The sequence below is a fragment of the Pectinophora gossypiella genome, chromosome 2, assembly GCF_024362695.1.
Source record: "Pectinophora gossypiella chromosome 2, ilPecGoss1.1, whole genome shotgun sequence".
Lineage (NCBI taxonomy): Eukaryota > Metazoa > Arthropoda > Insecta > Lepidoptera > Gelechiidae > Pectinophora > Pectinophora gossypiella.
This window is the reverse complement of record NC_065405.1, coordinates 2,018,355-2,032,538: the sequence shown is the minus strand read 5'-3', so window position 1 is coordinate 2,032,538 and position 14,184 is coordinate 2,018,355. Positions and strand designations below refer to the sequence as shown.

The window sequence follows — 14,184 nt, the reverse complement described above, 5'->3', positions numbered from 1 at the left end:
ACTATTACGTCTTACTGCTGGGCACAGGCCTCACCTCAATCAGCCACGTGTCACGTGTCATAAAAAGATAGTTTCCGTTTTACTTTACTTTTTACTAAACGTCAAAACACGAAATTACTATGGAATTTGAATGAAAACGCAACCTGTGACGTCATAGAAAAACGTGACAAAATGTCACACTTATTATTGCATATTTCTTGATTAAAATTCATAAGTAAGATAAATACTTACTACTTATCGTGTGAGTTGTGACGTGGAATACCAACCTCATCAACCCTGGTGTCAGGGTTATTACTGAGCCGCCAAAGGCCCCTGACATGGCTCATATAACGACTACATACTTACATCAGTAAGCAGTAACCGAGACCAACGGCTTAACGTGCCTTCCGAAGCACGGATCATCTTACTTTCGGACAATCAGGTGATCAACCTGTAATGTCTTAACTAAACTAGGGATCACAAAGTGATTTTTGTGATATGTCCTCACCGGGATTCAAACCCAGGTAAGTAAGGAGTAAGTTAAATAGAAAAAGGAAAACTGTTTTGTTACTTTTAGATCTGCTTTATTTACTTAGTAATCAGAATTTCATAATTTATCTTTGACCTAAGAAACTGCCCAATTATTATAACCTATTGTTAAGTATCACCTAAAAAGGTGAAGCGTACGAGTTTTGGTGTCTATAACAAATAGTGACGAGATATTGTGAATATTGTTTATCACGGAAAATAATGCATCGCCTCCTGTACTATATGTGTGTGAATCGGCGGATGCGTCGACTGGTTGTTACACCCGGATGCTCGTACTAAGCTGGTTACAGGAAAACGCCAGTTCAACCGAGGTTGATTTTCAGACTTCATCGGTTTTCATTATTAGGCTTCGAAATCGGCGAAAGTTGGCGACAAACGATGTACTTACCTTATGTTTTATTTTTTTATTATGAAATTTTCTTTATCGTGCGAGTTGTAAGGTGGATGACCAACCTCAGCGACACTGGTGTCAGGGTTATTATTGAGCCGCAGTAGGTCCCTGATATGGGTGTAACGACTACGTACTTACATATGTTAGGGTTCGTAATGTTTATTTAATTATTATTAGATTATATAACTTAATAACAGACGGAATAAAGTCGTGAATCTGTGTCACGACTTTATTATTTTTAATTTGGAACTGGCATATTATTTCATTTGTTTTTATTTTGATTTCTTCTTTTTCGAACGGGAACGCTTTCCCGCCTTTTTTTAAAAGGCGGTGACGTGGAATTTTGTTCGGTTGCGGTAATCTGTTATGAAGAGTTGGAGAGTTAACATCGTTTATGAAAATATAACATTATTCAAGAGAATTGCTGAATTGTTTGATTACGACGAGCACCTCCCCACCTGAGAGCAGTAGTATTATCACACATATTAATCGAATATTTGCATTGTCGCTTTAAATCAGTTGACAAAGTAAGTACACCAAATCATTGTTACATTAGTCGGTATGATCTGTTTATCGATAGGCATAATATTTAGTAAGTAATTAAGTAATGTTAATTTTGATCTTTTATTAGGACCCCGATACCGACCCCGCCGGCGTGGTCGACGATTTTCCTCATTCAGCGCTTATCGCTATCGATCCACTAGGGTCGATTAATTCTTTCAAATATTTCTCCTCTCAGACGACGCCCTGAGCCGAGGTTCGCGCCCAACTGGGCACCCTCTGGAGAGCCTTCAGCGCTCCCCATTTGTCCGGCCAAGTAGTTAATGCCATCTGCGGCAAATCTACAAAAAGTCACTTCAAAAAAAAATGATCTTTTATTAATGGCGGATCCAGCTAAATTTGTATTGTCTCTTACGCACTTATAGTTCTTGCCGAGATTTCCAGACACAATAGCTGAACAGGGGTTTGCATTTTAATAAAAAGAACCTTCGGTCTTCCGCCTATAATAAATAAAAAACTAGTTCTGCCATCCTAAACCTAATAATATTAATCATATTTTAGTGATTTCTTTTGGAATCCTTCTATTTTTGCTATGCTGTAAGTAAATTTTATTTCACAAAGAAATTATTTTTAAACAGTATGAGAGTAAGTAGGTATTTAATTCTAACAATAGGGTTCTGCCAAGAATCGATCGCGACATTCGTAAATGATAACAAATTCCCTTTTATTGTTTATTTTGTTTCTTTCGTTGATTGTTTTGTAAAAACAATTGAATGTTTTGAATTCAAATGCATTTGTTGTTTTAAACTTTCGCATTAACACTCATCATTAGAAGGTCTACGTAAAATATTGAAGTCTGTAGGTATTTGTTACTGCATCTATATAATATCTAGCAGCCTTTATACCTAAGTATACACCTTTTTAAAGATATTACGCTATTTACCATTTTACAGCCTCCGTGGTCTAGTGGTTAGAGCGTGAGGCTCACGATCTGGAGGTCCGGGTTCGATTCCCGATGGGGACATTGTCGAAATCACTTTGTGAGACTGTCCTTTGTTTGGTAAGGACTTTTCAGACTTGAATCACCTGATTGTCCGAAAAAGTAAGATGATTCCGTGCTTCAGAGGGCACGTTAAGCCGTTGGTCCCGGCTATTAGCCGTAAAACACCTCCACCAACCCGCATTGGAGCAGCATGGTGGAGTATGCTCCATACCCCCTCCGGTTGATTGAGGGGAGGCCTGTGCCCAGCAGTGGGACGCATATAGGCAGTTTATGTTTATGTTACCATTTAACCAACGTATTTGTTTTAATTTCTGTAATAAATCCGCCGATTGCTTACTCGACCAGATACCAGACAAAATAGATTTTATATTTATTAATATGATATGGATAACAACTAACCTAATGAGGGATTTTCCAGCCTACGTTCAAAAAAAACAATATATATGGCGTTGTACAGCTTTAAAGTGATAATTACCTATTTTCTCATTACTCGAGTACATAATTATGCTAAAATACAATGTAATGGCAGAAGCATATAGGTGCTAGTGATGTTCCGAATATCCGTATCCGTATCCGCGGATATCCGAGATAAAAGAAAAATCCGTATCCGTGTCCGTTACTTTTCACGCGGATCTTTTACGGATCTTTTTCAGGTGATTAAGTAGAATTATTAAATAAAAAACTATAAAATTCCACATAGATTGTTTTTATTTCTTAAAATCAAATATTTGGCACCTTTATATTGCAGAAATTTAGATAGATAGATCTTTATAATGAAAGCAAGATAAAATATCACTTTTATAACAATGAAATAACTAAAACTTTAATCTTTTTTTTAAGAAAATAAAGATCCGTATCCGTATCCGCGGATCTTTACACTAAATAACCGTATTCAGATCCGTATCCGCGGATATACATTTTTAACGATCCGGCACATCACTAATTTTATTTATTTATTTATTTATAAGTTTTCGAAGCCTCACTGAACTTGGGCTGATTATTCCGAGAACTGCTTCATTGTCCGCGCTGATTTCGTGAGTCAGCTCCGCCAGCTTTTTAACTTGTCAAAAACTTATTTGATTGGTCCAATAGGTGCTTATAAAAATAATTGTTGCTTGATATTTAGAGAACATAGAATTAGGTCGTGTACTATGTTCAAAATAAATTATGAAACTCTGATTACTAAATAAAGGCAGATCTAAAACTAAACAATAACATTTTCTTTCTTCTATTTAACTTACTTATGAATTTTAATCAGGAAAAACATAATTATGAAAAGTATTCTTTTAAGCGAAGTTTATCTTTAGTCATCATTTTGTAGTTACACTGTTTTTAATGTCTAAAATGTCTTTTAAGGCAGATGTGGTTATATTTTTCCTGTTGACTCACCCGCTATTTTCGAAGCCTCACTGAACTTGGGCTGATTATTCCGAGAACTGCTTCATTGTCCGCGCTGATTTCGCGAGTCAGCTCAGCCAGCTTTTTAACTTGTCAAAAACTTATTGATTGAACCAACAGGTCATTGCCTTGTTAAAGACGAACTTGTGTATAACATCATTATTATTATTATAATTATAATAGTGTAAATAAATCGGCTGCAGCTGAAAATGTAGCTACAGCTAGACTATGGCTTGTGCTGAGCTGTAACCGTTTCGGCATTATTTATAATTCAATATTCAATTACTGTCACTAAAGAATGTGTAAATATTACCCAAAGGCACCTACAAAATACAAAAAATGAATATTCGTTGTTTTCTTTTTTCAAATTTTAGTCTTGCTGGTTTAATTCCTAAAAAAAAACATTTCCGAATTGATGAAGAGCTGCTTTCCAAACAGTTTTTACCATGACTGTTATATTATATAAAAAAAAATCGTGCGACTTCAAGCCCCTCGCCGTAAAGAGACTCGCCGTAGCGGGAATCGCCGGTCGGGCAGTCGCTGTCAACGCAACAATTCGTATTTTTTGGCGAATATTTTTTTCTTTCTTTCTAATAGTTTGGTGTATTGTTGAATCTATTAAGTTGATTGAAAAGACTGGTTGATTGACTGTGAATATATTTTTAGGTCTGAAAAAATGTGAGCGTATGAATAATTTTAATTCTTTAATTCAAAGGATGTCAAATTCAAGTTCAAATTCAAAAATATCTTTATTCAGTAGGTAACATAGTTACACTTCGATTCGTCAATTTTTACATAACGAACGTCTTATCTGCCTAAAACTACTGCAGCTTCTCACAACCTGTACGTAGCCGGGGAAAAGAAGCTGCAAGAAAAACCTCAGCACAGGGCCCTAGACGTTCTTTAAAAAAAATAAAAATAAACATAAAATATTGGTATACAATTGAGTAATTTAGCTGCCTTATATATTATCAATTCTCAGACAGTTAACTGTGATGTATATCTTCTAAATAATCACTAACTTTATAATAACCTTTTTTGTAAAGTTTTTGTTTAACTACTGTCTTAAAACAGTTGAAAGGCAAATTCTGAATGTCAATGGGAATCTTATTGTAAAAACGTATACATTGCCCCTTAAAAGATTTAGTAATCTTATGTAATCGACTGACTTGTAACGATGTTTAATAAATACTTAAGTATGGTTAAAAAGTAAATTCTGTGTGCTGCACCTTGATTCAAATTAAAAGCAGGTTCCGGCCAAGTAGGTATTTGTTCCGGTCATTTGCGGCAAATCCACAATAAGTCACGTCAAAAAATATATAAGTATCTAAAATTTGCTTTGTGACGTATCTTTCGCAATCACATGACCTTGGCTATAATATTTGCCTGACAAAGATTTGTGAAATCTTTTCACCGATATCACATGAGATATTGAGAATAATGTCCGATTCAAATTCAATCGACTTTATGATTTCAAATATTGGCAAATAGGTGAGTTTTACGAGCTACACTTCAGGATGTGTCTTCTTGTTCAATCCTTTTAACCCCTGTTGGGATGTAGGGCTCGAATAACAGATTTCCACTCCTCGCGATCTTTTGCAGCCCCTATCGTTTGCTCTCATGAAGGCCCGTCAGGCGGCGGTGCAGACTTGCATTTATAAAACCGAAAATTTATATGGAATAAAAAAAATGTGAATAAAAATTAGATGAATTGAATACTTACTTATATATGTATTGATTACTAGTTTTATTAAAAGGAGAACCAATTTAAGGGTACGTGTATTCTTTTCATGCTTTTTAATTTTTATGCGTATTTAAATTATTTATATCAAAGTTATTCTTTTATAATTTGTACATTTTAGACTTCAATGATTATGGATCTTAATGACGAGGTATAGTCAATTTCGGTATTTTCAATTATGGATTATAATATAGACCCATCGTATCTATATTATACATAATGATTTATACAATTTCTCATCTTGTATAGTATGTAACAAGATTTGCAATTCACAAACAACAGGTGGGTACAAGATAACTTTCGTATATGATAAAAGGATGGAAAATTCATCATCATTTGAAATTGAGAAGATGACGTCATTCTTATATTTTATATTACTTACTCTTATTATTCTTTATTACAGGCACAAAGTTTTAAACTTTTAACGGGTTTCTGTTCTCTATTTGTCCGGCATATCTGAAGCATATAATGAGTCACCTATAATTAAAACTTATGGAGACAGCTGATGCAGCCTATCCGTAGTTACCCCCCTAATTACCTAATTAATTATGAGTGGCAACCTTATTCCTAATATGGAGCCGTGGTAACCCAGTTGGTAGATCCAGCAAAGGCCTAAACCAATGATTATCGATTTTTTTTTCAAATTCATGTTTGGATCATAAATAATTATCACGTGCTCAGCGGTGAAGTAAAACATTCTGAGGAAACCCACATTCCCAAGAAATGCATTTTCGGAGGTATGACCTAACTTGTATTTAGCTAGTTTTCCCTTCGCGGGTTGGAAGGTCAGACAGGCAGTCGCTTCTGTAAAAAACCGGACCTGTCAAATCTTCAGGTTAGGTAAGCGGACCTTGTGAAAAACGGGATAATGCTTATTCCCAATGTTTATTTAGATATAGTACCACTTATCACGTTGGTCTAATAAAAAACTTGGCGAAGCCTGGATACTTAACTCATTAGTAGAAGTAGCCCTGACTCGCCCAATTAGGAACGTACCACGTTGCGCATGGTAGCTCTACGGATCAAAATAAAGAGAATCGATATAGGGAGCAACATATTTTTTTACCATATCTAATCCAAATATCAGGCAACAATTCTTTTTATATATGCCTCTGCTATTACATTATATTTCTGAATAATTATGTAAGTATCCGAGCAATAGGTAGTTATTACGTAAAATCTGTATAACACCATCTATATAATATAGTTTATGTGGAACGTAGCTTGTTATGTCCCTTATGGTAAGTTGTGTTCTACCTAGCCATCATAGATACAGTTCAAAAGTCCGAAAGTAGGGTTCGGACTCGAATTTATGTAAGTATGTTGCATTTGCACGTTAAGATAACGCCTCCTGATAAACACGTTGGTTCACTTCACTTCTAGTGTAGAATATTTATTTATTTATTTATTTATTTATTTATTTATTTTACAGTTTTACATTCAGCCATTACAGTAAAAACCAATTCGACTGAAACAAATACATATAAGACATAACAATTATTATTATTTAACTTGAACAATAGCGAAATGCCACATCTGTGAATTTGGCCACCGAACAGCTGTACAGGTCAACGTCCGGGTTGTCCTGGGCCAGGGCGTTAAGCATCCGCATCGCGCGAGTAACCGGCGAGTACCAACCAAGATTGGTTCTCGACAGCGGGACTTTAAACATTTGCGGTTGCCGTCGCACGTTGCAATAATTGTCCGGTACATAAAGACATAGTGACGACAAAATTTCCGGATTGGTCAATTGTCCTCTAAATACTTTAAAAATATATTTTAACAAAGTCACATCCCGTCTTACCTGTAACTGGTAGTACCCAACCATTCCTAGTACAAATAACGATGGGTACATAAGTGGGTAGAAAGGATACACACCATATTGTACTAAATATAAATACCTAGTGAATTTGTTTTGTATTTTCTCCACCATAAGACAATATTTATTCTCATGGGGAGACCAAATGATTGCACTCATTTCTAGCTTACTCCTCACTAACGCGTTATATAACGTTTTAACTATCGCTATACTTAACTCATCCCTCGATTGACGCAAGATGAATCCTAAATTCCGAAAAGCATGTTTACACGAATCGATAATGTGATCACGAAATGTCAAATCACAGTTCAAACGCACTCCTAAGTCTTTTATTGAGGAAACACGCGGCATCACCGCCCCGTCCACCAAGTAGTCATGCTGCAGTGGAGCACGCGCCCGACTGAAGCTTATCACGTTACATTTGGAAACGTTAAATGACAGCTTATTGTCGCGACTCCACTGCACCACCCTATCGATGTCCTGCTGTAACCTTACACTGTCTGAAATGTCTTTCACCTTCATAAATAATTTCAGGTCATCAGCAAATAATAAACAGCCCGCCGATTTAACAGCACCCGGAAGGTCGTTAATCATTATTAAAAACTCCAATGGGCCAAGGTTACTACCTTGACTCACCCCGGAGAATGTATAATACGGTTCCGAGTTGTAACCTGCGTATTCCACGTACTGTCTACGATCTCGCAAATAGCTCGCGAAAAAGCTTAACAAGTGATTCGTGAAACCTATGGCCGCGAGTTTCCTCAACAAGACGTCATTGTCCACTAGATCAAAAGCCTTTCGAAAATCGAAGTAAGCTGCATCCACCTGCCCTCCTACCTCCGAATCTACGATCGGCATCACCCTGGACATGAAACACATAAGATTGCTATCCGTACTGCGACCTGGTCGAAACCCATGTTGCGCGTCACTCAGCTGTGCACTGACTTGGGCAGAAATTGAATTATGTAATGCCGTCTCAAAAACTTTGGCAAATGACGAGAGCACAGCTACCGGCCTATACCCGCTCAAATCTGTGTCTGCTCCTCCTTTAGGTATCGGTATAACACGCGTAAGTTTCCAGTCGTCGGGGTAAAAAGGGCTTAGGCTTCAGCCGCGCGAGCGCCCCCCGCACCTCCGCCAGCTGCAGCTGCGGCACGTGCACGCGCGCCGCCCCGCTGCCGCACGCCGCCTCCCGCACACACGCCGACACATCCAGGGTCGGTGCTATGTCGCTGTACACCGAGTGGAAATAATTCGCAAACTCACCAGCACACTCCTCCTCAGACAAAGCTAATCCCCGTTTAGTAATTTGCTTTGTCAAGCGTTTTGAACGCTTCGATTTTAAAAAGCTCCAAAAGGAAGCGGGATTGGTACTAAATTGGCTGTTTAGTAGTTTTTGATGCCCTTCATACGCGATAGCAATCCTATGCTTCACTATTGTTCGATACTGAGAAAACATATCGTAATCACACTTCGACCCGCTTTGTTTATATTTTTTATGCCAGACCGCCTTTTCCTTTATGTCGCATATAATGTCCTTGGTGTACCATTCCGGGTAACTGTACCTGGAATGCACACACTTGCTATGCTTTTTCTTTGGAGTGCAATCATTAATACTGTTATTTAACGTATTGTAAAAATAGTCAATCGCCGTTTGCGGGTCACGAATACTGTATAACGGGGACCAATCTATCGTTAATATCGTGGAATATAATAAAAAGAAGTCTGCCTTACGAAAATTCCACTGTGGACGGGTTAACACAGAAGGGGCCGGGGCCTGCGGCGGCGGCGCGGGCTCCGCCGAGCCCCCGCCGCACCAGCGCACGGCCAGTGGCGGGTGCTGCGGGTCCATCGGCACCAGTACCTCTGTCTCCACACTCACTACCACTTCCTCATCCGATAAGTTTGTCAACACTAAGTCTAAAATACGATTATTGCTATTCACAACTTCATTTCGTTGGCGAAATTCACAGTATGACATAAAATATTCAAAGTATATTTGCACGTCTAACGATGTCGAATACATATTGAAATCACCGACAATGATAACCTGTTCGTATTGAACAGAAATCGTTTCTAATACAAAAAATAGATGCATAAATTCATTGTCCGAACTATCTGGCGGTATATAAACAACACAACACATACAAAGATATTGTTTATTACGGGACACTAGCGCACAAACAAGTTCAAAAGCGGCAGCATCTACATTCACGGGCGGCGCGATTCGCTTCAGTTCATAATGTGATGTTGCGACCAACAAAACACCGCCCTGCTTACGTCCATCCGCTCTGTCGCAACGCAACATGGTATACCCATTAGGAATTAACTCCCCATCATGAAAAGAATTATTCAATCCTGTTTCCGTTATAGCAACTATATCCGCTGTTGACACCAATATGTTTTTATAAAAAATATCCACCTTGGTCCGCAATCCCCTTACATTTTGATAATAAAATAATATCGTATCAACGGGATGCTGATGTTGTTCCAGATTTTCGGTAGTTCCGAAACCAAACCCATTCACTGATCCTGGCGTTCATCGGCCAAATATCGACATTACAAATGTCTTCATAATGCGATTCTGGAACTCCTACCACAAACGACGCGTAATCCCTTTTTGTTTTCGGATTGATTTTTTCAATTGTTACGTCATCCGAGCCACATACACTTTTCACGTGTAGTAGCACGGACTCATTTGTGGTATCCGGATGTAACGACCAAACGTGTACATATTTCTTCCTTTCTACGGCTTTTATGGTGTTCACATTCTTGGAACCACCTATTAAAATACTGGGTCTTGCTGGCTTCTTCGGCTTTTTTTTTCTTTCCACTGTTATAAATCCCTCGCTGTCCTGGTCATTAACGCTTTTCGGGTCACTATTATCACTCACTATGTTGTCCTGCTCAGAGACAGCCGGCGCAGCGGATCGCTGTCGCTTATCAACTGTAGCAGCCGCCTTTTTACCACCTCTTTCTAACGCTCGTCGGGCCCGATCGGTCAACTTCGCCGTAGACGGAATCGCCCGATCTGCACCTAACTCCGGCGCAACAGGCTTATCGCTCACAGCTGATGTGTGAGCAGTCAAGGTCGTCGCACTCGTCCTTCCTTTTTGTTGACACACACTTGCAAGTGTGTCTACTTTAGTAGATAGTATCTCTACTACCCTCTTTTGCTCCAAAATCAGCTTCTGCTGATCCTCAATTGCCTTATTTTGCGCCTCAATTAACTTTGATTGGGCAGTAACTTTCACGATGAGCGATTCTAATTTAATTGTGAGATCACTAAACGCAGCTTTCATATCGAAATTCGACATAATTACGCTATTCCGGATTTAAAATTAACAGAGCTTGTGTGTACGACTAGGCACACGCACACACACAGATATATTTTTTATCTCCCACACTTGCTGCTGCTCCGGAACATTTTCTCGAGCTATTGACTTCCTGCTATTGTTCTTGCCTGCCTATCTTAATAATTACCTTGCCAATCGCTTACATTATTATTTAATCGAAAGCTGTCTTCCATCTCAGAATAAAGGACATGCATTCAGACTTCAATCTCTCTTTCAATTAAACTATCGCGTCACCCATCACAATCTTCAAGATGCAGATCAATTGCTTGGGCCGCAACCGTTCCAACATGATTCACTATTAATTCAAGTGTTATTACTTGTCTGCTCGTTTCATTTTGTTTTGCAGCAAGCATACGTGCTCATTCCACACTAATTGTTATCGCTGCTTTTGTTTGAGCTCATTCAGTCACAGCCCCATTGTTTTCAGCTTCTATAGTGGCACTTGTATATTTATCAGATTTATCAGTGCATGAACTAGAACTTGGAAGTCACCTGTTGCAAAAGTTTGGACTGTCCGACCACTCCGACCGGATGCATGTATGGATATACCTACTTGATGTCCTGGGATTCGAAATCCACCTGGAGTCACAAAAAAAGGTTTTGGTGTGTGAAGTCGCAACAGAGAACCGTCTGGGGGCAACCGGCGGCGAGGCTGCGCCGCGAGCGAGATGCACGATCCGGCGACCGCCAGCCTACTCGATTCATTCTCGATTTCTCGCCAGTGCCGCGCCAACCGTTGTCAACGTCGCTCGCGTCGCGTCACTCATTATATCAAACTTTTATCGTGATACAAAAAAATACATATCAAGTGTTTTGTACATTTGAACAGAAACGAATTGCTCATTTGAAATTTCGAATAACGAATTACATTGTGTTGTGAGGAAGTGCATCGATATCGAAACCAGTACCTGACGCGTGGCGGAACATAAAAACAAACTCTTGTCTCGTGTTCCGAATGGTCCCCGGCGATAATTAGTTTGGTAAAAGTGAGTGTGTGTGCTGTGGACGCTTGATGGTTCAATTAGAACTAGATTATTAGGCTTTTATAACTGGCAGTTCGTGTGAGCGGCACTTGCACCGACATACGGATGTTGAAGTTGGTTAGTGTTGTTTTTGCATGACTCATTTGCTAATATATGTTAAGTTTGTAATGTTTTACAGCATCATCGGATGGCGTCAAGTGTTGATTAGCAATTGTTAACAATTAATCGATACTTACGTTACCTATTTATATCGCTTCATCTTTTTCAATGGGATCTTCTGCAGTATTTCTTCTTGTCATTGTCACAGAACCCTTCTGCTATTTAATTTGCTCTACTTAATACTTTTTTAAATCTTGATCTTGATAATTTCACCTTATTGTTTTTATGATTACCATCCGCTGTATGTACCTACCTACTTAATCAAAATTATCGCACATTCGTTTTCAAGTCTAGTGTATGATAATTGATTTACTTGTAATTATTATAATCTTACAACTGCCGATAAATACCTGATTAAATACTTAATATGTATCTACTGAAAATGCCTTATTGAAATATTCTTTTAATAAGATGTAGGTACCAGAAGACAATGGGATTACGAAAGTAGTTTTACACGCATCATTGGCCTTTTCTGTTTTCATGCATCGTTTGATTCATTTCGTTTTGTAACATCGTTATAACATTTAATACTACTATGGATTTAGCAATCACTATTTAGTTCGTAGGTTACCTAGCTATGTAATCTATCAATAATAAGAATAAAATAAAATTATGAATAAAACTAAAAAAAATAAAGAAAACACCAATATTAAGACCAGACGATGAGAGATTGTTTATGTATAATATGACATGATGAATTTATTAAAATAAACATTATTGAAGGGAAGATAGAAGGAAAGAGAGGAAGGGGAAGACCAAGAAGAGCTTACATGGAACAAATTAAAGAGAAGGGGAATGTCATGTCTTATAAGGAAGTCAAAGAATTGGCCCTTGATAGACTAGAATGGACAACGCTACACCGATAAGAGCGTGGCTCTTAAATTGATGATGATGATATAATCTATCAAATCTTTTCGTAATTTGCCGTTATTGGTTCCTTCCCAAGTCTATTGCCAGTGTATTATTTTACACCTGTCTCCATCTGATTTATTACTTTATAAGGTGTAAATAAAGACAGTAGAAAGCTTCAAATAAACATTCTGCTAGTTTGTGTTATCACTTATGTTGTGGTAAGTTTTCTTATTAGGAATTTCTAACTTATTCATAGCGGTGTCTCTTTGGTCGGCCAAGTAGTAAGCCATTTGCAGCAAATCTACATTAAGTCACGTCAAAAAGGTGTCTCTTTGGATATAATAAAATATTTGGCATTTTAAACACACAATTAAAAAAAAATCAAGGACCTTTCCTTTTTTAAGTACCTACGTATATTTATTATCATTCTTATTAGTATATTTCTGACATTATTCATCATTACGATAGACATGTTTCCTATAAAGTCTCAAAAGGTAGGTTCAACTTATCCACACGCCACGTGTATTGTATAGCATTATTAGATCATCTGTTGTCAACCTGTATCTTTATTTAAACAGCTGTAGTTATTAATATATCACCTGCAGTGCATGTAATAACCTAAAGGGCACCAGTTGGCCTACCCCTTAAGATTTTTTTAAAGAGTAATTTGTAATCTTGAACTTTCGTCTTGGACTTAATATTATCTGAAATTGAGCGTAATTTGTTAAGAATCTTTACTGATTTTATATTATCGGTTGATCCGTGTTTTGCTTTTAAGTTAAAACTTAAAACTTGAGTATTAAAATACTCAATTCAATATCAAAGTTTTGTCCTTTAAATGCATTTCTTAAGTCTACCTACTACCTATTATTCATCACAGCGATTTCCTTTATGGCCTTTTATGGTTATGTCTCCGATTAACACTGGGTCTACGAATAAATAACACTGATCGATCTCTTAAGTCAAGTATAAATTATGTTTCAAATAATAGATTCACTATCTTATGTAGCACCTATTTCCCTATTGCAAAATTAAAAATATATAGTTCTATTCATGTTGTTTGTATTCACGTGTAATGTCTGATTTTTGAAATTTTGTTCTGTGCAATAAAGTATTCTTATTTGATTTGCTTCAAAAATCAAATCAAATTATTTATTCACATAGGATTCATGGTTTTGAATTCTATGTCAAAATCGTTTATTTTCGATGAAGGATCATTAGATAATGCCTGAGGAGTCTTGGGAGTAGCCCCATTGAGACAAGATTCTATTCTATTTATTACCCTACAATCCTAACACTCAAGAAGAAGCGGAAGAAGAAACTCTACCAACACAGTTTTCTGATCTCTTTCCGTTTTTGTGATATATTTTCGTGGACTCTATACTCACGTGGAGATCCTAAAACTCTCAACTGCGTCACGAACAATTTATTTTTATATGTTTTGTTATTATAA

The 14,184-nt window shown here is 37.5% G+C and overlaps 1 protein-coding gene across 2 annotated transcripts in view; it reads left to right on the top strand.

The window, feature by feature from the left end:
* LOC126373692 (rho GTPase-activating protein conundrum) overlaps positions 1–14,184 on the top strand; it is a 156,020-nt gene that overhangs the window by 32,471 nt on the left and 109,365 nt on the right. The window contains exon 1 of one of the 2 annotated variants that reach the window (XM_050019935.1): positions 11,470–11,837. The exons of the other annotated variant lie outside the window; for it this stretch is intronic. Coding sequence (XP_049875892.1) covers positions 11,826–11,837 — 12 coding nt within the window. The 5' untranslated portion in view covers positions 11,470–11,825. Of the gene's footprint in view, positions 1–11,469; positions 11,838–14,184 lie in introns of those variants that run through there. 2 annotated transcript variants of the gene reach the window in all.